Source organism: Drosophila kikkawai, chromosome 2L (genome assembly GCF_030179895.1).
Source record: "Drosophila kikkawai strain 14028-0561.14 chromosome 2L, DkikHiC1v2, whole genome shotgun sequence".
Taxonomy (NCBI): Eukaryota; Metazoa; Arthropoda; class Insecta; order Diptera; family Drosophilidae; genus Drosophila; species Drosophila kikkawai.
The window spans coordinates 16,667,813-16,690,708 of record NC_091728.1 but is presented as its reverse complement, the minus strand read 5'-3'; the positions used below and the strand labels follow the sequence as shown (position 1 = coordinate 16,690,708).

General features: G+C 45.6%; 6 protein-coding genes across 10 annotated transcripts; 4 read left to right on the top strand and 2 right to left on the bottom strand.

Annotated features, from left to right (window-relative positions):
- Window positions 1–756: 756 nt before the first annotated feature.
- On the top strand, window positions 757–5,019 carry Sirt1 (Sirtuin 1). 2 transcript variants are annotated; one of them, XM_070286361.1, is made up of 3 exons: window positions 757–1,684; window positions 1,751–2,428; window positions 2,667–5,019. In XM_070286361.1, exons 1-3 carry the CDS (start codon window positions 1,162–1,164, stop codon window positions 4,001–4,003), a joined length of 2,538 nt encoding a protein of 845 aa, XP_070142462.1. In that variant the 5' UTR covers window positions 757–1,161; the 3' UTR covers window positions 4,004–5,019. The 2 variants fall into 2 exon arrangements, with proteins under 2 accessions (XP_070142462.1, XP_017025911.1); XM_017170422.2 differs by having other exon boundaries at window positions 757–2,428.
- A 1,274-nt stretch (window positions 5,020–6,293) lies between these two features.
- Window positions 6,294–13,513, bottom strand: Sfmbt (Scm-related gene containing four mbt domains). Of its 4 annotated transcripts, none has more exons than XM_017170362.3 (8): window positions 13,355–13,513; window positions 12,393–12,703; window positions 11,103–12,009; window positions 9,169–10,485; window positions 8,801–9,050; window positions 8,221–8,732; window positions 7,780–8,165; window positions 6,294–7,509 (listed from the first exon to the last, which is right to left on the bottom strand). In XM_017170362.3, the coding sequence occupies exons 2-8, from the start codon at window positions 12,537–12,539 to the stop codon at window positions 7,177–7,179; spliced, it is 3,852 nt and encodes a 1,283-aa protein (XP_017025851.1). In that variant the 5' UTR covers window positions 12,540–12,703; window positions 13,355–13,513; the 3' UTR covers window positions 6,294–7,176. The 4 variants fall into 4 exon arrangements, with proteins under 4 accessions (XP_017025851.1, XP_017025852.1, XP_070140735.1 ...); XM_017170363.3 differs by having other exon boundaries at window positions 7,852–8,165; XM_070284634.1 differs by lacking the exon at window positions 13,355–13,513 and adding an exon at window positions 12,872–12,890.
- Window positions 13,514–13,955: 442 nt separating this feature from the next.
- LOC108077302 (sorting nexin-29) lies at window positions 13,956–15,838 on the top strand. The gene has a single exon (XM_017170583.3). The coding sequence runs from the start codon at window positions 14,037–14,039 to the stop codon at window positions 15,609–15,611; it is 1,575 nt and encodes a 524-aa protein (XP_017026072.1). The 5' UTR covers window positions 13,956–14,036; the 3' UTR covers window positions 15,612–15,838.
- Window positions 15,839–16,304: 466 nt separating this feature from the next.
- On the top strand, window positions 16,305–21,386 carry Alg7 (Alg7 dolichyl-phosphate N-acetylglucosaminephosphotransferase). The gene is made up of 5 exons (XM_017170505.3): window positions 16,305–16,709; window positions 16,773–16,914; window positions 16,979–17,192; window positions 17,249–17,483; window positions 20,724–21,386. Exons 1-5 carry the CDS (start codon window positions 16,564–16,566, stop codon window positions 21,214–21,216), a joined length of 1,230 nt encoding a protein of 409 aa, XP_017025994.1. The 5' UTR covers window positions 16,305–16,563; the 3' UTR covers window positions 21,217–21,386.
- Window positions 16,931–19,593, bottom strand: Mgat3 (beta-1,4-mannosyl-glycoprotein 4-beta-N-acetylglucosaminyltransferase). The gene is made up of 2 exons (XM_017170504.3): window positions 17,263–19,593; window positions 16,931–17,203 (listed from the first exon to the last, which is right to left on the bottom strand). The coding sequence occupies exon 1, from the start codon at window positions 19,451–19,453 to the stop codon at window positions 17,963–17,965; it is 1,491 nt and encodes a 496-aa protein (XP_017025993.1). The 5' UTR covers window positions 19,454–19,593; the 3' UTR covers window positions 16,931–17,203; window positions 17,263–17,962.
- On the top strand, window positions 21,331–22,622 carry Rsph1 (Radial spoke head protein 1). The gene is made up of 2 exons (XM_017170506.2): window positions 21,331–21,466; window positions 21,581–22,622. Exons 1-2 carry the CDS (start codon window positions 21,392–21,394, stop codon window positions 22,532–22,534), a joined length of 1,029 nt encoding a protein of 342 aa, XP_017025995.1. The 5' UTR covers window positions 21,331–21,391; the 3' UTR covers window positions 22,535–22,622.
- Window positions 22,623–22,896: the final 274 nt, after the last annotated feature.

The window sequence follows — 22,896 nt, the reverse complement described above, 5'->3', positions numbered from 1 at the left end:
TTAAAATCTTGAAATATACCAAGAAACTGAATGATTTTCGGTATCTTAGTATTTTTAATAATCGGCGCGGTCGCAGGCACGGTGGCAAACGGGGGTTTTCCCGGATTAAAACATTTTCCAATTCATTAAAAGTGTAATAAAGTTTACCATATTAAAAAAAATACTTTCAGATTTATTAAATCGAAAAGCGATCTATTCATGCATACATGCTCGCTGTTTAATTGCTGTTATAATTTGTATATAGAAATGGAAGCAAAATGGATAGAAAAACTGATCTTGCAAATTTGATGATTTTTAATTTCAAAAATGCATGAAATAAATAGAAAACACCACAAAACTAAAAAATTATGTTTCTTGAATTGCTTTTAAGTGATATTGTGAAATTGGGTATGGTTAAAAAACGGGCTTGGCCCCCTAGGTTTACGGATTTTTTTTTACGTCCTAGGAGGAAGAATTTGTAGGGGAAAGCAGCTTTTTCGGAGCATGTATTATTTAAATATTTAAAAATATATATATTATAAATATATATTACAATTAAAAATAAATAAACAAAAAATATTAAAACAGAACTCATTGTGAAATTAAAAAAAAAAATGGTTCTGACTCATGACTTGATAGACAAAATTAATTAATTTATTTTTTTATCACAAAAAAATTATTATTCTTTGAATTTAGAGGGACAGTTGGATTTTTTAGGGGCAAATATCAACTTCTTGGGATTTTTTAAGGCGCAAGCCAATTTGTCAACTGGCCACACTGACGAAAAGAAGCCATCTTGGTTTTCATCGGAAAATTTTCCAGAAATTACGGTCGCAAATTACGAAAAAACCACGATCAAATTGGTTGGAAATTTTTTTAAAATTTCGCTTTTGTTCGGATAAGTGAAAAAAGATCGAGTCGCGTGCAAATTTCGCCCCCAAACGACCGCTGGAGAATTTTTTCCACCAAGCCAAATGGGTGCGAAGCTGACGACGTAAAAATTTTTGTGTGTACCAACGAAAGAGCGGAGGAAACGGACGGCGCGAGAGCGCAAAGCGGAGAGACCGAGGAAACACTCACGAACTGTTGGTGTGGCTAGAAGAAGCAGCAGGCAGCAGCAACAGCGCAACTCGAGAGTTTTCTCTCTCCCTGTGACAATTCGTTAGTGTGTGTGTGGGAAAAATGATGGAAAACTACGAAGAAATTTGCCTGAGCCATATTAAGGCCAAGGATCTGGGCGATATGGCCGAAGTGCAGTGCCAGAATGCTCCAGAGTTTTTTGCACAAACCAAATTTGATTTTGGCGCCGAAATTCTCGCCACAACGTCAACCGAGGCAGCGACGCTGGCCGCGACAGAGTCGGAGGCGGCAGCGGCAATAGCTACAGCACCATCAACAATAGCAGCAAGCGAACTGGCTGGCAAAGCAAATGGTGAAATCAAAACAAAAACATTGGCTGCCAGGGAAGAACAAGAAATTGGCGCCAATTTGGAGCAAGACATCAAAAATACAAACAAATTGGGAGCCTCCACGAACTCGGAGGGCGAGGACGAGGAGGAGGAGGAAGAGGACGATGATGAAGACGACGACGATGATGATGACGATGAAGATGGCGAAGGAGAGGGCACCAGCAACGAGGACGAGGACTCTAGCTCCCACTGCTCGTCGACAGTTGGTCCCGATTGGAAGCTGCGCTGGCTGCAACGTGAGTTTTACACGGGTCGTGTGCCCCGCCAGGTGATTGCCAGCATCATGCCGCACTTCGCCACAGGTCTTGCCGCCGACACCGATGACTCCGTGCTGTGGGACTACCTGGCCCACCTGTTGAACGAGCCAAAGAGGCGCAACAAGCTCTCCAATGTGAATACTTTCGACGACGTCATCGACTTGGTTAAGAAGTCGCAAAAGATCATTTTGCTAACCGGGGCTGGGGTGTCCGTGTCCTGTGGTATACCCGACTTCCGATCTACCAACGGCATATATGCGCGGCTAGCGCATGACTTTCCCGATCTTCCCGATCCGCAGGCCATGTTTGACATCAACTACTTCAAACGTGATCCGCGACCCTTCTACAAATTCGCTCGAGAGATTTATCCAGGCGAGTTTCAGCCATCGCCCTGCCATCGTTTCATCAAGATGCTGGAAACCAAGGGCAAGCTGTTGCGTAACTACACACAGAACATAGACACATTGGAGCGTGTGGCGGGTATCCAGCGGGTGATTGAATGCCACGGCTCTTTTTCCACGGCCTCGTGCACCAAGTGTCGGTTTAAATGCAACGCCGACGCCCTGCGTGCCGACATCTTTGCCCAGCGCATCCCAGTCTGTCCGCAATGCCAGCCGAATAAGGAGCAAAGCGTGGATGCCTCGGTGGCCGTCACTGAAGAGGAACTTCGCCAGCTTGTGGAGAACGGCATAATGAAGCCGGACATTGTTTTCTTTGGAGAGGGTAAGATTATTTTATATATTAATGAATTATTTACATACTTATCTTGCTTGAAGAGAACCTATTGGTTACGGAACAGATCTGCTACAGTGTGTGATTTGTCAAACTTTCTTTTTTTGAACAGCATTACTTTTGTGTTTTTTAAATATCAAAATGCCACTTGTTGCTTGAACCGAGCAGTGAGCTATGATTTTCTAAAATTACTAATTTGTAATTTCTCCACTGTCTTACTTGTCAACAGGCTTGCCGGATGAGTATCACACAGTAATGGGTACCGACAAAGACATATGCGACTTACTGATCGTCATCGGATCCTCGCTTAAGGTACGGCCTGTGGCCCACATTCCCAGCAGCATCCCGGCAACGGTGCCGCAGATTCTGATCAATCGCGAGCAGCTGCATCACTTGAAGTTCGACGTGGAGCTGCTGGGCGACTCCGATGTCATTATAAATCAGATTTGTCACCGACTCTCGGGCAACGACGACTCCTGGCGGCAGCTGTGTTGCGATGAGTCGGTGCTTAGCGAAAGCAAAGAGCTAATGCCGCCGGAGCATCATCGTCATCACCATCACCACCATCATCATCATCATCACCACCATCACCACCGACATTGCAGTTCGGAGGACAGCGAGCGGCAGTCGCAACTGGACACAGACACACAATCGCTCAAGTCTAATGGCTCGACAGATTACATTCTGGGATCAGCTGGAACCTGCTCAGACAGCGGATTTGAATCCTCCACGTATACGAGCGGCAAGCAGCGATCCAGTGCCGCCGATGCCGCAGCCATTGAGCGCATCAAGACCGACATCCTGGTGGAGCTAAACGAGACCACGGCCGCCCTTAGCTGTGATCGCTTGGCAGCTGCTGGAACCCCAACTGGCGCCAGCGTAACGGTGGAGAGCTATCGTCATCTGTCCATCGATTCTTCCAAGGACAGCGGCATCGAGCAGTGCGACAACGAAGCCACCCCCAGCAGCTATGTGCGACCCAGTAATCTTGTCCAGGAGACGAAGACAGTGGCGCCCAGTTTAACGCCAACGCCTTCCCAGCGGGAAAAGCGACAAACGGCAGCCGAGCGCCTGAAGCCAGGAACCTTCTACTCCCACACCAACAACTATTCGTATGTGTTCCCTGGAGCTCAGGTTTTCTGGGATAACGATTACAGCGATGACGACGATGAGGAGGAGGAGAGGGACCACAACAGACATGCGGATATATTTGGCAGTCTGGGCCCCAACTATGAGGATGACGATGATGAGGAAGCCTGCGATCTGAATGCCGTTCCATTGTCGCCCCTGCTCCCGCCATCACTGGAGGCTCACATTGTCACAGAGATAGTCAGTGGCGCTGACGTACCTCCGGCCTCTAACCAAAGTCCCGGCAAGAAGCGGCCCGGCTGCCTTCTTGAACAACAACAACCTGTGGCCGTACCATCACCCGCAATTGAGACGGAAACTCCGCCCTTAAAAAAGCGACGACCCAGCGAGGAGGAGAAGGAGCAGCAGCAACAGCAGACGCAGACTCAGGAGAGTCCGCCAGGGCAATTAACATCAGCTTCAGCAGCAGCAGTGTAAATGTACATTTGGCCCTGCTACTAGTTTAGTATTTATTTTAAAGTCAATCTAAACCAACTAGTAAACACAAGGCACACCGACACACACAACTCGCAACAGAAGAAACAATGTCGAAAGAAGCTCCGGAAACAATGCAGTACGCTTTCTGCCCCATTTGCACGCCCAACACTAATTTGGTAAAATCGGAATAACCATTATTTTCAATATGTTGTTCAAAGGCGCGAATCGGGAACTAGGACCACTAGATTACTCAACACGCGAGGCTTTAGAGACACCCAACCCTCGTTGCTTTAAAGTTAAAACCTACACCACCAACTACTCCTCCCTCCCAATTTATGATATTTTGTTTGCAAAAAGCTTTTAGTTTATTTATTATCCCTTTCTGCAAAACGAAACGCTGTAAATGTTAGTATTTTATTATATTAAGTTGTTATTGAGGCCTTTTTAGATAAAACGGATAAAAGAGATGAGCGAAAAGTGGGAAAAGCCCCCTAGGAACCAGGGGGTTTTCTTTGTATTCAAAGAAAAGCAGAGCCTCAACTTTAAATTTAGAATTAAGGTTAAAATATTCAATACTATAAACGATGCAACAACCAGAAGGAAAAAAAACATCTAGACTTAGTTAATAACTAGACACAAACAACAAACAAACACACACACTCTGTATATAAGCACTATCCTTTAATTTGTACTGTACATTATCCTTTTTCTACTCTTTTTTGACCCTTATCCCCCCCCTCACTTTCTATCGGTTATGGCAACTATTTTTTCAACCTTTTTACACTCATACACCCACATCAGATTTGATCAGAACATATATACATACATATAAATGTGGTTATATAGAAGCAAATACACCTGTTTCGTCATTTGGTGTGCGTGTTAAAAGTGTTTAATCAAAAATTAGCATAAATATTTAGCCACCAAACAACACAGTGTAAACTTAGAATTAAGAATTTAGTCTATATGTCATCAATGTGTATTAATATCCACAATATAAACCAATCTAAAAAAGATGTGCAATCAGTGTTTTTACTTATTTATGTTATGAGTAGTTAATGAATTTTTCAGCTGGTTCCCCTATGGTATCGTTATTATTTGGCGAAATACAACCTTAGAGCCTTTGGTCTGTCATAATTCTCTAGAAGTCTAAGTGCGGCATGCAATGCTTCCAGGAGAATAACTGGGGAACATTGCTGGTTCACTTTAAAATTCATTTTTTTAGTTAGTAAACATTTCGTAATAGCCAGAGCTTAGTCCATATATTCATGATGTCCCACTCATATATACATATATTATAATAGCTCTTATCAATCTTTTCGGAAGCCGGATGCCATGCCTCTTCAAAAGTCATCAAATGATTCCGTCAATCAGTTCATCAGAGACTTTCACCTTCAGCGGTCGTACACGCTCTCTTGATTGGGATTCGAATCGTCGAGAAGGCATACGTATCCGGACTGAAGGTCCTCTGACAAGGATCCACGCCACAGAGTTTAGGCACCTTTAGCGGTCTTTCACACTCACTGATTAGGATTCGGTTTGTCTCTTAGGCATACATATGCGGACTGATGGTCCTCCGCCATAGACTCCAGGCAGCCAACGTTCAAAGTTACAAAACTTCTGATACCTGGATGCGGGGGACTTTCGGTCCGGATAGGTACGCCTCCTGGACGATCCGAATCCCAATAAGTAGAGTGTGTAAGACCGATAAAGGTGCCTAGACTCTGTGACATGAATCCTTGACTGAGGACTTTCGGTCCGGCTAGGTATGCCTATTGATTGATCCAAACCCCCTATCGCTGGGCTAGTTTTTGCCTTAACCTGCTCAACCAAATTTCCCAGCGCCAGGAACAAGCTGACAATAAAACCAAGGTCCCGCTGGGCATCATAGAAAGCCAACTGAAGGGGCAGCCCAACCCGAAAGAAAATCTGTTTGCTATACAAAGCCGGCTACTGATCATGATGGAAAATCAGCTACAAGAAATACTCAATACAATGGATACACTCTCGGATCTATTCAGGAATCAAATACCAACCAATTCTAGAAATAATGCAAGAGTATTTCCTGTAATCAATTTATAAATATGACAATTGGACAATATGACTTTGTTTTAGTTAAGTTTTAAATAAAATTCAATTTTTAATATGTAATAACCAGGGATCTTGGTTTTAATTTGTATAAAAGCCCTATTGTAAAGGTCAGTGTAATTTATTGTAGGTAATCCCAAGAACCGACTGCTAGAAACCAAAATTTTTCATTTACCCAAAAGCAATAAAAAGAAGTGCTATCTTCAATACTTTGCAATTTTGAATTCGGGTTTATTAAGTATTTGACATTAGCTGGTACCTTAGGGTAGTCTAGTTACATAATTCTATTATTTAGGTGTTGCCATCTTCAAAAGTATGCCTTATAACATTAATATTCTCTCCGCAGAGGCATCCGATTTCGAAGAGAAAAACAAAATAATCAAAGGAGAGAGCGCCACGCTTGCTGCTTGTGAAACTGTTGAAACTTAAGACTAGAAGCGACTTTCTATCGCTTGTGACTTAAGACTGATTTATGCTGCCTAAATTCCTGGATTAATGGCGCTTCTGGTTCTGGTTCTGTATAAAATACGATATTTGCGTAGGTGATGATCAGCGACGTAACTTATGTACAATTAACAAACTTAGGCTTTACAATCATATATCATCATATATATTTAAATATATATCCACCCATATATGGTATTTATATGGTTGAATGCATTTTATTTTATAAAAATACGCGCTTTTTTAAAAAAATCTTGATATATAGAGCTCTGAGTGATATAACATGATCATACGGCTACGGACTACGATATTATCGATATATAGATATACTATATATGAAGTATATATGTATATATATATCGTGTATATTTAAAATAACGCGCTGTAAGACTTGAGTTAGTTATACAATTGTATTATGGATCCTTAAATCCATACTAGGCAACGATTGTGTTTCCATTTCTGGTGCTAACAAAATACTTCAGTATCTCCATATATATCTTTTATATATATGTACATATATATCCCTTATGGCTAAGCATTAGTTTACACGCATTATAAAAGTGTGTGTATGCTATGTGTGTTTCTGTCGGTGATAACTTTCGTTTCCCTTCGGTTTTAAAACAACTCAAAAAGTCCTCGCACTATAAGAACGGCGACTTGTTGGTCTTGTGCGATCTGGCCCTGCCGGGATTAACCTTGCACTTCAGTTGGGCGATGAGGTCGGAGATTTTCAGAGCCGGGCCCACTTTCATGCCCAGCAGCGGCATTATGTCGTCCTTGGTCAGCTGCAGCAGTCGCTTCCCGTCGATCTTGTTCCGACTGAACGTGTCGCAGTGGGCGGTGCAATCGTTGACGCGCAGGAACTGCGACACATCGTACACGTTCCACGAGTCCGGCATCAGCTCTAAGTGCGCCTCACTCGAATCGATGTCGGCCAGACGCGGAATGTACTTGTTATTCGACGCAGAGGAGTTCTACGGGGGAAGAACATAATTCCAATTAGTTTTATTGAGATCTAAGTGAGTTTAGCGGGGTCAAGACTGGGTTATGTCGGATGTGGGAATGTGGCATGAGGATGGGCGACGTTTGTTGCAAGTACCAAAAATAACAGTGCGTAAAAATAATATTATATACAAGTTGGCGTTGTTGGCAATGTACGATTTCGGTTATATGCTGGTTGGCAGGCGGTCAGGCGGGCTAACTGGTTGATGACTCTACGCACTATTATTCCACTAAGTACTCACCGCAATGTAGCTAGTGGCTTTGCGGCCCACAGTTGGTGGCGCCGGTGATTTAGTAGTGGAAGATTTCTTTACCATTTTGTTGCTGTTGCCTGTGGCGGCGGCAGTTACCATCGATGAGGAGGCACCGTTTCCGCTGCCCGATGTTCCGATGATCTGATCACTTGATGACTGCGTGGTGGACTGCTCAGACATGTGGCTAGTGCTACCGTCGCCATCGCCATCGGCCTCAGCATCGGCCTCCGCATCGGCATCGTCGTCCTCGCCCTCCTCCTCTGGCTGATTGTTCTCGTAGAAGGCAGCATTGTGATGCTCTGGCTTCAGCTCCAGCTTGATGCTCAGCTTAGGCAAGTGCGGCGTGGTTTTCAGAGCGATTGTACGCGGTTTAACTGAAACGGTGATCTCAGTTAAAGGGAGCCTCTTTCGGTAGACTTGGTAACTTACCGGTTGGCGTGCTGTTGTCACTCGGAGTCTTGCCGCCGGTCGTTGCTTTCTTTGTCTTTCGCTTTCGCTGCACCTTTGCCTTGGGCGCCGGTTTTGGCGGCTGCTGTTGGGCCACTCGCGGCGGTCCCTCCAGCTTGTGGCCTACCAAAACGCACCAACCCACAGGATATATGTCGGCAGACTCACAGTCCAGCCACTGGTCGTACTCGTCCGTCCATCCGTCAAAATGTACCTTGAGCAGGCGACCCACAACCCGCGCCACCGTTGCCACGCAGACCAGCCGAGGGTCCATCAGGTCCGCACATTCCAGACTCATTCCCGTCTCGAAGCCATGGTCGGGCACAACCCTATGGAATAGATGCTGACCGGCGGCCACAGCTCCCGTGTCGCGCAGGTAACCCTCCCAGGTGAACGTCCGCGAGTCATACCCATTCGGTGGGGTCACAGCGATGTTGTTGGCTGTGCAGAAGCCAGCAGGAAAGATGCAAGGACTCTTCTCGTGGTAGCAGAACCTGGAGAGATTAAAAAAAAAAAGAGGTTGCTTTGCTTGACCCTCACTCACTTAGCCTTAACAGCTCACCAATCCGACCCAGAGGCATCCGGTTGATAGGAATCAATGCGTATCATCATGTAGCCAAACTTTAGCACCGCCATCACGCTGGCGGGGCAGATGGATGAGAGATTAAGGGGATCCACGGCCTCAATTTTCATGCCCTCAACGAAACCGTTTGTCTTGCCGTCGAGGAAGTACTCGTCGAAGGTGAAGTTCATCTTGAACAGCTCAATGGTGGCGTCATCCTCATGGACCTCTATCATGGCCTCGCGACCAGCTAGAAGGGAGAATGGGTGAAGGGGTATTCTATTAGGTACAATATTTGAGGCAAAAGTCGATTTTACGATATTTTAAAACTGCGATAAATTCTTATCTTATGCCTAGAGCTCACTCACCCAACATCCGCTCCAGATAATCCTGCGGTGCTGCCAGATTGTGACCCACTGTGGTGGCCCAACCCACCGGGTGAATGATGGGCGAGTCCTCGTGACACCAGAAGCCATCGTCCGAGTCAAAGTAGCGTAGGAACAGGCGTTTTCCAACGATTTTAGTGACGGTGGCCAGCCGTACTTGCGAGATGCGGTCCTTGTCCACACACTCGAGATTCAGGCCCAGGCGGAAGCGCGACTGCAGGCTGTCGTTGATCTTGTTGTAGAAGTTGGAGGGTAGCGTGCGGGCACCAGACAGGCGGCCGACCAGGAAGTCCTTCCAATCCTTGTACTTGTGCTCGATGGTGCGGGGAGGTATAAGTGGTTTGCCCCGGGTCGCGCACCAGCCCACAGAATGGACCTCGGCGTTGCAGAGGTTCACCCAGAAATCATGGGAGTCGGTATCGAAGCCCTCGTAGCTCATTAGGGCTTTGTAGCCCTTTATCTCAAGAATGGTGGCCACCCAGAACGATGTGGGCGTCTGGCCGGGCTGAATCACCTCGATGTTATCGCAATCTGTGTTCTCCACCTCCACCTTCATGCCCACGCCCAGATTATCCCACACTTCGCAGCCAGGTGCGTGTGGAAAGCAGGTCACTGGCGCCGCATTAAAGTTCTCCTTGCTGAGGCGGGGCAACCAGTCATAGGAGTGCGTGGGATCGTACATCCGCCGCCGGATGCTGATGATCTTCTCCATTTGTGGACAGGGTGTCGGCAGACGCTCGTACTTGGGTATCTGCGGTAGATCATCCTGCGGATAGACGTCCTTAAAGAGTCGCAGTGCCTTGGGCGTTGGCGCTGCATTCAGATGATAGGCATTCGGTGTGGCCGCTCCTCCCTCCTCCGCTCCACCTGGAGCCGCTGCATCGCCCACAGCTCCACCGTTCAAGGCGGCAATCGTTTCGTCCGCCGCCATTTGTACATTATTGGCAGCCGCATCGCCGCCAAGAGACATGGGCTCACCAAAGCTATTCAACTGGGTTATCTTCGATTGGTCCGTAATACGGAATCGATAATTGGCATTCTTGATGTGCGCCGCCTGCAAATCCAGCTCAATGTCAGACTGAACGTGCTGCTGCTGCTGCTGGTCGTCGGCTAAGACCTCTTCGGTGGCATCTGAACTGGCTGCTCCGGGAACCGGAGAACTAATAGAATCGCCCTCCATCTTGCTATTGAGGACCAAGGAATACAGCTCTCCTCGAGCACAGGCCATGCTGCAAAAGCGTCGCGATTTTGTGTAGAATGTATGCTTTACTCCAATTGCTCCGCAGCGCTTACAAACAGCTGAGGAGAAAGAGCAAGAAAAATGTGATTGTGATAACATATTTTTAATGGATAATTAATTAGCTTTAAGTCTACTGCAAACCCTGCCATACAAACCCAAATTCTGTTAACTCAAATTGACAAAAAGAAAAAGAAAAAAACTAACAAAAACTAAAATAAAGCTAAGAGTAAGTAAAACTAAGGAAGCTTGGAAATAATTGTGGTTTAGGGCGAGTCGATTGGTATAGAATTTCAAGCCAACAAATATGTAGCTCCATTTTGTCCTAAGATATATTCTTTAGATCATTAAAAAAAGGTATCTATTAATTGATTAATAGTTTAGAATCCAAGGCAAAAAAGTTTAAAAAGGATATTGCATCAAGATTATAAAGAAATCATTGTAAGCTTTAATATCAAAATTTAAAATGTTAATATATTTTGCATTTAAAGTTTTAAAAAATTTGATTTTTGAAAAATTGATTTAGTTTTGCTTGATCAAAATCGCACAACCTTAAAATATCGATGTATATATCGACTTTCTGCCTTTCCTAGGTCATTACATATTTGGCTGCCGCCCCTGAAATACCACTCATGGACCAATATCGACCCACCCTATTGCGTGTGTAGAGCAACCTTACCCATGCCATCTTTCTGTATGGGGATCACCGATGGATCTATGTTGCCCTTGTAGGCGATGGGTGTCTTCAGCACCAGTCCCGGCCTGTTAACCGGCTCGATCTTACGTGTCTTGCGCTGGGCGCGCAGCGCGGCAGAGGCGGAGGAAGTGGAAGCTGCACTGCAGCTGGCAACATTGGATGCTGTGCTTGCACTGCTGCCACTACCGCTGCCCTTGGTCAGGCCGTAAGTGCTGCGATGTATTTGCTTGGGAGCTTCCGAGTTGACCATAATATTGCCAAATGCATTGCCATTGAGCGTGGTCATCGCCGGGGCCAGGGTGGTGCCCAGCAGCTTGTGATGCAGCAGGCCGTCGGCCAGCGGAACCAGAAGGTCATGTTCAACTCCGGTGACGCCTAGGCCGCCGGGCAACTGGGTCATGCAGGAAGAGGAGGACTGCGATATGTCCTTGTCCGAGGAGGTCATGAAGTCGGTGCCATCGTATGAATTGTTGTCCTCGTTCATCATCACAAAGTCGTCGATATTGATGATCTCCTGTTTCGGCTCCAGCCCAGAGCCGCCATCGTCGTAGCCATCGTCCAATTGACCATAGCCCTGATCATCGTCGTCCACAACGCTCTGGCCAACGCCTACATCGACGCCCATTAAAGATGCGGCGTCCGTGGCCATGCCAACCATGCCGGTGGTGTCTACATCGCTGTCCATTACCTCGGCATAGTTTTGAAAGACGGCCGCCGCCGCTGACTGCTGGAGCAACTGCTGCTGAAGACTGCCCATATGGGCGAATCCGTACAGGTTGTTCGAGTTGGTGGCTATCAGGGTGCCCGGCTGCACGCCCAGCGCCGCAGCAGCCGCCGCCGCCTGACCGGTAAAATCCCCCCCCATCAGGCTCATCATCGGATTCATTTCCTTTTCATAGAGCGAAGTCGGAGAGGCGGAGATTTGAGGTTGGTCGGTTGTTTGGTTGGTTGGTTGAGGTTCATTCATTCATTGGATTTTGTGTGTTTTTTGTGTCGAGTTTTTTAAATTGTAACCAATACATAAATCATAGAAAAGAAAGTAGAAGAAATAAGTAAACGAATTCCAATTTTGTTCAACTGAGACAGACAAAAATGTGTTATTGTGGTTGGCCAATCCCCAACAAAGAGTACTTATTAAAGCCTAGGAATTTGGGTTTGCTTGCGACTCCGATGACTATCAAATATAATGACATCTCTTAATTATATTTACTAGTCTTCGAATTGAGAGATTGGCTGGTAGTATCGGACCAAGTTGGTTGGCTAACAACTCACCAAAGTGGTCTGATGTGCAGAGATGTCCTCCATGACAGAGAGTCCGACATTGGGATGACCCAGTAGAGTGGCCGCATCCTCCAAGGTAATGCGCTCCGAGTTATACTGACTACTCATCCACATCATGCGCATTTCGGCCGGATTCATTGTGAACGAACGGGCGATTACCGGATGACACGCTGAATGATGGCTTACTTAATTATAAAAAACATTTATGGAACGGCACAAGGGGGTTTATCCTAAGGTTCTTGAAAACAATTCTATTGCTGTTTATTGCAGTGTCGCCTCCTTCTACGGTATTGGAAGAATCGCTGAAAATAAATTTGTAGTATATTAACATTTTTATAAACATTTCTTAAAGTATTGTTTAAAAAAAAATATTATAAATAATAGCCCCTTGTAAAATTTGTATAAAAACTTCTTAAACAAGTCACAAGAGTTAAAAAACAACGAAATAATATATATAAAATCTGCTTCACATTGTGTTGATTCCTCCTTTTAATTGAATGTTAGCTGTCAATAATATCCTTAGTCACAGGTCTCGGCCATATGGGCAACAATTCCTGGACGATTCCCCGTCTGCTGTTGCTCCTCGTTGTCTGTTTGTGTTTGCCTTCTTCTCTCTTCTCGCCTTTTTTTGCACGCAGCTGCTGCGCAGAGTGTGGAAAGGGCGCTGCTCTGGCGGCGGCAGCAGCGGCGGTGGCGGCAAGGAAATGTGATTAACGACTTCCGCCGCGGGCAGATTTTCGGGAAAATGCTTTTGCTCTCGAAAAACAAGAAAATGCAATTCCCGCTGGACAATAAACAATGCACAACACATCCGATTCAGCTTAATTATGGGTTATATTTTAGTGCGAAGCGCAGCGCTCGCTCGAAAAGTCAATGAAGCGAAGTTTGCGCAGACAACGAAACGCGGACACAAAAGAAAACGCACAAAATCGCTGCCGAGCCTGGGAACTTACACTTTTGGAGCGTTATTGCAATGCATTGGGTTTTAATCGCTTCTGGCAATAGTTATTGCCTGATTTTCCACATTTTTAATTGTTTTATTTAAGGTTTACGCGAGTTTTTTGTGTGTTAACTTCTTTGCGCCGAACAGGGATGGCAATAAAGTGCCAGGGCTACAATCTTTTGGCATTCTTTTGCCCGCAAAACCGCCAGGGCTTCGGAAAAGGGTGCGTTCACAGGGAGAATATTGTTACCAGTGATTATTGAGAAACGGAAATATTGGTAATATAAAAAAGGCGTTTTTTTTCATATTAAAAAAATATATAAAAATAACCACTTTATATAAAATCGATTTCTTTAATTTGTATTTAATAATAATTCGTAAATAATATAATTAAAATTTTGCAAGGCGAAACAAGTATATTTATTAAATAAATTTTCGCAGTGTTATAACTAGCTTTTTAAACTTTTATTTTAAATTATTTAAAATGATTTGGTTTATATATAAATTTAAAATAGGAAGACAAAATAAATATCATTATTGTTAGGAAATTGCTTCCTCAATATTTACTAATCGGACTGCTGAAGGCGCCCACTCTTTGATTTACGTGCTTACCAACACTGCTCGACTAGTTTGTTGTCAACAATGAAGTGAAAATAATAAAACACAGTAGTTAAACAACAATAGCTAGCAGAATGCCAGAAAATGCCGCCAGCTCGGTGCCCACAGAGGCTGCCGCTCGAACCATGCGCGCCCAGCTGGGCGGCAGTACCTTTGGCCAACGACGCGAGGACATCTTCAGACGTCTCCAGGAAAGTGCGCATCAGATCTCGCAAACTTACAGTGGAAAAGAGCTAGCCACGGAGCGAGACGAGTCAGTCCAGGAGCTGTGCGTTTCCCTCGAGGAGCTCCTAGGATACGGGCTCAGGCAGACCTCGAGCAGCGCTTCCGCATTTAGCGCCGCCAACTTTATCCAGAACATGCAGGAGATGGTGACCGGAAATGCGGGTGCTGCCAGCAACAACAATGAAGCCACATTTTGGGACTTCTGCCAGAAGCATCTGACGCCCCACGAACGCCAGCGGTATGCGGACCTCAAGCAGATCTGGACCAATGTGGGCCGTGGTCGCGCCTTCATCCGGGCCGCATTGAACGAGAAGCGCCTGCACAGCAGTGTCCTAACATGGCTGAGCGATGAGGAGCTACTGCACCGCTACTACACGCCCTGGTCTCTGTTGCTTAATGAGGAGGCAGCCAAGAAATTGCCGGAGATCATAGACTCCCTCAAAGATGTATTATTCGCTCTCAATGTGGACACCACGGAACTGAATGTTCCCAGGAGATTAACAGCTGCTCCTGTAGTCAAGGAGGAGCCCATTATATATGCGCCCAATCCAGTCCCTGTGTCCGTGCGTCAAAGACGACATCCCGGCATGGCCGTAGAACGACCCATCGAGGGATCCAGTTCCACAGAGGATTTACTGGGCGCCCTGAAGCCTATTGAATCCTTGGAGGTGCAGCAACTGCTCTCCAAAGACGCCGTGCTCCAGGAGCTGAGCAAACCGGTAGAGGAGATTAGTGTCTGCGAACCCTTTGATCCCATTGAACCGGAGCTGGAGTTCCTAAAGACACCGTTGCCGGAAGTCTTCCCACAGGCTGCGACAGACCCAGATCCGTTCGAAGATCGCAGCGATACGTCCTCGCAGTGGAGCAAGTCTTCGTCCTCGGCGAATTGTCATGTTAATAGCCAACAGCAAACGGCGATGGAGGAGCAAGTGAACCAACTAAACGAAAGATGCGCCTTGCTGGAGACCCGCGTGGCGGAACTGAATCTGCAGAACCGTCTGCTCATCCGACGGCTGACCAAACAGTTCGAGGAGACGGGTATTGATCCCAGCTCCTCGCTCTGCTCGAACTTCCTGATCACCATTCCACAGGTCAAACTGACAAAGACCCAGCGATCTGGCTCCCACTACACCTACGAAATCCACATCACGATGAGGCAGCGCCTGGAGCACTGGACGCTTTTCAGGCGCTACAGTGAGTTCAATAAGCTTCACAAGTCACTGCTGAAGACCCATCCGGTGGTCAGTGGCGTTGAGTTTCCGCCCAAAAAGCATTTCGGGAACATGAACCTTGTCTTTGTGGAGGAACGGCGTCAGCAGTTGCAGATCTATCTACTAAATCTGGTGGAGACTCTGCCCAAGGTGGAGGCCTGCAAGTCCAAGGCGGAGCTGCAGAAGGCATTTCCCTTCTTCAGGGACAGATAGCCGCCAGCCACTATACTTATAGAAAGGCCTATATAAGCCTATACCAACCAACCAAGGAAGCTCGAAAAGAACAAGTATTTTTACGCTCATCATCCAATTGCTATTTTGTTAAAACAGATCTTTAATTATGTATATGTGTAAAAACAACGGAGTTGGTCCAAGTGCTGTAATCACTGATATTAAATAAAGTTAAGACGTTTTTCATTTATCGATTATAAAAAAATGTATATTGAATGGAAGCCTTACATTTTATGTTGAGTTTTTTAGATGGTTTCAAAATGTTTAACGTTAAAATATTGTTAAATATCAACTTAAGAGGGTGGTATGAAACTTAATTTTTATTTTTATATATTTTTTTCTTCCAATATTTTAAGATATTTTAAAATTTAACTTAACTTCCTTAACTAATTCTACAGGTACCATAAAATGCATCATAAGCCAACTTATTTTGGAGGGCACTCGGAAGATGCCCTATAACTTATATACCTATAAATATTTTTCATTACAAAATTTAACACAAAATTGTTCAAGTGCTGTTATTATATTGAATTTAATTTAATAAGCTAACTTCAGCCGTTTTCCCATAACAAATTTTTGAAAATTGGCCCCTCAACCTTAAAAAAATCATTTTTAACGAAACTCAATATAAAAACCTATTTTGGCCACACTGTTTTTTATATACAAAATCCCAAAATTGCACCTAGCCCGGTCACACTGCGGCCGAACAGCTGTGTTTTGTTGTTATCAGCAATTGGAATTGCGTGTACTTTGTCGGCGTAATTGCTTTCTTGCGCCATGATCGAGTGATCCAAGCCGTATCCGGATTCCCAATTTACCGGTTGAGTCAGCGCACACACTGCTCTGCGTGGCTTTCTTGCATTTCCGGAAGGTGAAGTTAAGAGCCTGGTCAGCCTGCTAATTGAATTAGTGCCGCGTTTCCAAGGTCTTGACCATGTCTGGAGCAGCCATACTTATAAATGCAGCCATCTCGGGCGCCGCCTACTGCATGACGGTGCGGATGATTCCCCGCTTCCGGGAGATGTTCATCAAGGCCAATCTCTTCGGCAACGATCTGTGCAAAAAGGACAAGCCACAGGTGTAAGTTTTTAGTCTCCTTTGTGGAGGATTTGTACAAGATATATGTGTATTTACCCTTTGCAGTCCCGAATCCTTTGGCGTGCTGATTGGCTGTGTGTTCCTGGTCTCCTTGTTCATGTTCATACCCGTTCCCTTTGCCTTCGATGAGGCGGCTGCCACGGATGCGGTAACTGGCGGAAAACCCGATACCTTTCCACATGATAAAGTAAACAACAACGTCGTCAGGTGCTCGCAGCCTTATCAACATATTTATATTTATCTTTTCGTAGTTCGTGGAATTGATTGCTGCCCTGCTGTCCATTTGCTGTATGATCTTCCTGGGCTTTGCCGACGACGTCTTGGATCTGCGATGGCGCCACAAGCTGCTCCTGCCCACCATCGCCACGTTGCCGCTGCTGATGGTTTACTATGTCAACTACAACTCCACCACGGTTATTATGCCCAACTTTGCAAGGGCCATCTTTGGAACCTCCCTCAACATAGGTAACCCATCACTTTCCAAAGGGAAATATGTAGGATTAATTGATGTTTTCCATTAGGTGTTCTCTATTACATCTTTATGGGCATGCTGGCCGTGTTCTGTACAAACGCCATCAATATCCTGGCGGGCATCAATGGCCTGGAGGTGGGACAGTCTCTGATTATTGCCGGATCCATATTGCTGTTCAATTCCATTGAATTGTTTTTGGGACATCAGGTGGACTCGCACATCTTCTCCATCTACTTCATGCTGCCGTTCCTGGCCACCACACTGGCGCTGTGGAAGTTCAACCAGTAAGTCTGAATTTTGTTTATTTTTCCGTTTATTTTACAAATACTGAATTGATCTGGCAAGTTAACAAGTTGTAATAATTCTGATACTCGAGCCCTAGAATATTAAACTAATAATATTAATATTTAAAGTAAATCTAAAAAGCTTCATCTCTTAAAAGTAATGCTAAATTCAACCCAATGTCACAACATAATTCCAGCAAATCTCTCTGGTGTTGCACTCTCGTTTTGTAAATTCTTTGTTTAGTTCTGGTTTTTTGCTTATCACAGATGGCGGGTCTGTCCGTCGTCCTGTCTGCTGAGATACTAATAATTTGGAACTCGCTTGGCCAAAAATACAGAAGGGCACGCACACGCATGAGGGGATTAGGCAGAGTAATGATATGATGATTATGAGATCGTTAGACTTTGAGATGGGGGTTCAAAAGCAGGCACATATAAATATACATCTTATATCTTATAATGCGTCGCCTTGGGCATAGTTAGTCATCCTCCTGAAGATCCTCCAGCACGTCCACATCGTACAGATTGACCAGCAGCTGGCCAAACTGGCTACTGTGCCGCAGGGCTTCCTCCGGAGCGTAGTACTTCTCGTTCTGCTCGCGCAGTCGCACCAACTGCGTGGCGCCGTCTATGTGGACTCCGTTGGCTATCAACTGCTGCATGTAGGTGGCATCGATGTGCGCGTTTCTTGTGTCGTTGGGTAGCTTCACAGGTAACTGATGGCTGGCGCCCTGCAGCCGAAGCACAATCTGCTCGGGTGGTAGGCATAGCTCGCAGCTCCAGCCGCCATAGTGATTGAGGTCGCCCAGGGTGCCGCTCGCCATTCGCTGCAGCCGGTGGGCATCCAGTTGGGCACCGTTGTGCAGGTGCCCCAAGGAACTTATCACCCCGCTTAGCAGGGTCTTCTTCGGGTGCTGCCAGTAGAAGCCGTACACGTTGTACTTCAGCCGGAATCTCAGGGGCAGCACATCCTTGGCATAGTACTTGAGGAACTTGAGAGCTGTCGGCGCATAAACAGCCCGACTGTCTCCGTGTAGCAGCAGATCCTGGGCCTGCATTTGGAGGCCGCACTGGAGCCACAGCTGGCGCCTGAAGTGGCTGTAGGCCAGCGAACTGCTGCAGTTGCTCTCCGAGGAGCAGCGGAGCAGCATGTAGCTAGTCTGGCGCCCCAGCAAGCTCTCCAGATTCCGCTCCTTACTGCCGTTGCTCACGTAGTAGACGAGAAAGTAGTCCACCACCTCGAGAAGGGCTCGAATTTGCAGCTCCAAGAGCTCCAGACTGATGTGCTCCCAGGCGCCCAGTTCGAGCATGTAGAAGAGGCGGTGCAGGGAACTGGAACTGGCCTCGACCAGCTGCAGGGGTGTGCTTCCGCCCCGCTTGCTCGTCCGGCTGTGCGTCATCAGGGCTCGCCAGATGATCTCCGGCTGGCCACAGTCCCTGCCATGCCAACCGCTGGCACACTTGCACTGCGGCGGAGCCATCAGGTAGTCCACATCGTTCATCTTCACGGTCTCGTTGATGGTGCCCTCGCGGTAGCACCAAAGGGCCGGTGTCGGACCCATCTCTGCGTCTACATACGCGGGCACATCGTAGTCTGGCGGTGGGTGGGATTCGTTCAGTCTTTCCATTTCAGTTTTCATCTGGTAAAAGTCCCTGTCGTAGCGATTCACATTCTCGTGCTGCCGCGGGCAGTGGGTTGTCCTATCCAGGGGAGCTTTCCCAGATTCCCCACTAAGACCGCTCGACACAAAGTTCACACGGCTGCCGCCGATCTGCTCCAGAGCATTCCGCTGTTGCTGCTGCTCCTGTGGACCGTGGCCCATCTGCAGCAGCCAGATGCAGCCAATGAAGCCCACCTGGAGCACCAGCACTGACCAGAGCACTAGCTTCTTGGTTATAGCCAGGCGTCCAATGGACGCTCCCGCTGCCAGCGAGTGCGAGGGCATCAGGGTGATGGTGCTCCTCACCATGTTTCGTTTTGAGTGCACTTTCTGCACATTCACTTGTTCATTTTTCTTAAATTTCCTGTACCTTTTTCGCGTTTGCTTTGCTTCTTAACACGCCCAAAAATGTCTGTTTTCCTCCCCCGCACAGCTGTCGCGAAATGTCCTCCCTGCTCAGCTGTTCGGCGGTGCAGTGGGATTCTGGCTTTTTTCCGCTAAATAAAGCTATGGTGCTGGGCCTTTTGGTAGTTTACAACACTGCTGTAAATTACTGTTATTTAGAATTTGAGTTGCAGAATTAGTTATGGAATTAGGGATTTATAAATATAAATGAATAAATAAAAAATATTAAAACAAACTTTATATAAAACTTTATTTTTTTAACCATTATTGCTTTAATGTTTATTTATCATGATTTTTATAGGTTTTAACATAATTATCAAATAAAGGACTTATAACAAAAATATTAACATTAATTATTTATTATACCCTTGCAGGGTATTATAATTTCAGTCAGAAGTTTGCAACGCAGTGAAGGAGACGTTTCCGACCCTATAAAGTATATATATTCTTGATCAGCATCAACAGGGGAATCTTTCTAGATATGTTAGGAAGAAATCGATTTTTTGGTCATTTTTGGAAAATTTTATAAGGGGTTACATCATTAAAATTTTTGATTTTGATAAAAAATTGAATTTTCAAAATTTTTAAGTGAAGTATGCAGATTTATTAACTGTAGAAAATCTTGCACAGAACAGTTTTCCGATTTAAAATTAATGCTCTTTTGGCCGAGTTATGATATTTTAATTAAAAAAAAAATCAAGAAGTTTTTTAATATAAAAAATACGATTTTATAATACGAAATAATATTTTTCTAAGCCAAGGAATCATTTCCGATCCCATAAACCATATATATTCTTGATCAGCATTAACAGGGGAATCTTTCTAGATATGTCCGGAAGAAATCGATTTTTTGGCCATTTTTGCGAAATTTGATAAGGGGTTACATCATTAAAATTAGCAAAAATTGCCAAAAATTTTGATTTCTTAAAATTTTAAATTTGGTATGCAATTTTTTTAGGCTTATAAAAACTAACACAAAACCGCTTTCCGAATCGAATTTAATGCATTTTGGCTTATTTATGATATATTTTAATTTTAACCTGCAAGGGTATACAAACTTTGGCTGGCCAAAGTTAGCTTTCTTTCTTGTTTTTTATATAAAGCTAAAAGCTTTAAAATAAGTTATTTATCATGGTTTTCATAGATTTTAACATGAATTGTATATTCTTTTCAGATACCCCTCACAGGTGTTTGTTGGCGACACCTACTGCTACTTTGCGGGCATGACCTTCGCTGTGGTCGGCATTTTGGGACACTTCAGCAAAACCTTGCTGCTATTCTTCCTGCCGCAGATCCTGAACTTTCTGTACTCCACGCCCCAGCTGTTCCACTTTGTCCCCTGCCCCCGGCACCGACTGCCCAAGTACGACAACAAGACGGACCTGCTGCACATCAGCACCACGGAGTTCAAGCTGGAAGATCTTAATGCTCCGGGTCGTCTAATGGTCACTGTGCTGCGGAAGCTGCGACTAATTAGCTGGCATACCAAAGCGGACGGTCTTGTCCGGACCAATAACTTCACCCTCATCAACTTTGTGCTGGTTGTGTTCGGGCCAGTCCATGAGCGTGTGGTCACACAGATGCTAATGGGTTTCCAGGTGCTGTGCACGCTGATTGCCCTGGCCATACGCTATCCGCTGGCTAACTATTTTTATGCAGAAACGTAGCCCTTGTTGCAGGATCAGCTGTATTCGATATTGATTCTGATATTTATTGTAGTAAGCCTTGGCTAAGTTAACTCTATATACAGACAGATCCACACAATAGTTCCCGAAAATAAGTTTAAGTAAAAATCTGTACTTCTCTCTCGTCAATAAATATAACTTAAAACTCAAAATCACAATGAGCGTTTCCGAGATCTCAGAGGAGGAGCTGTCGGCGCCTGAAGAGGAGGAGGACCTGGGACCCAACATAGGAGTAAGTTTCTTAAGTATTCAACGAAACCGAGGGTCAGGTCCAGTTCGAAATCCTTTTATTTATCTGAAAAGATTTTAGCTATAAAGATTCACTCTTCCTGCTCCCTTTTCCCAGCTCTATATAGGTGGCCGCAACGCGGCTGGCCAGAGACACGGCCGGGGCTGGGCTATCTTGCCCAACGGGGACCAGTACGATGGAAACTACCGCAAAGGACGGCGACATGGCATTGGACTATATGTGTTTAAGGACGGATCACGATACTACGGACAATATCGCTGCGGGAAGCGCTGCGGACGTGGCATATTCATCTACCCGGATGGATCCGTGTACGAGGGCAACTGGCGCAAGCACCTGAAACATGGCAAGGGTCGGTACAACTATATCAATGGGGACACCTACTCCGGCGACTGGCACAAGGGTCAGCGTCATGGTGTTGGCATTTACACCTTCAAGAGCGGCCCCGATGCCTGCTGCATGTCCGTCAGATTGAAGTCCACCTGGAACAGTAACATACGAATGGGACCTTTTGAGTTGTATATCGGCAATGATGACAAGTGCACCGTCCTCCACGGTATCTGGGATACCCTATATCCGAGTGGGCCCGCGGTCTTCAGCTTCAATAATCGATATATGCTGGTGGGCTACTTCCTGCCGGCCAATTACAACTTTAAGGCAATTGGCGAAGACGGCGAGAATGAAGGAACATATGAGGATGAGGATGGAAACGTTTTAGAGACACCCATGGATCCAACTCTATGGTTTGCCCAGGATATAGCCGTTTATGACTTTGCTGTGCTGCCCCAAGAGCCGGTGCCGCTGGCCATTTCCGATTCCGAGCTCTCCGTCTGCTCCTTGTCCACGATGCCAAGTGCTGAAAGCGAGGAGAAGATCAGTTGGTATGGCGAGGGAGAGGAGGCCGAGGGCGAGGAAGGTGGCGAAGTAGAGTGCTTCCCGTGCGAGTGCGAGTACGACCTCAGCGAAGTGGAGACCGAGAGCGAGGTGTGCAAGATTGATGCCAATCCGTGCGCCATAGAGATCCTTAAGCAGCCCGAGTGCCCCGAGCCCTAGGTCGGGGTCTTTTCCTTCGGCCAGTTTTCTAACGTTTTTGTTGCTATTTCTGTTAAAGAGTAAATAAATCATAAATCAAACATATTAAGTCTATCAAGAGTGTTACAATATCTCCTTTGATTACATATCCTACCATCAACCTTTTTGGATATCAACAGATACGTTAAATTTGTTTTCTCTAACAGTCATCTCAATCTTCTACAATACCCTTCTCGTTGATACCTAACTATTAACAAAAACAAATATCATATCCACGATTACACAAAGAAGGAGACAAGCAAATTGCCTAGACAAGATCAAACCTTGGACCTTGGATACACTCGGCTTACTCATAAATATAGACTAATGCAGCTTTAGAAAAC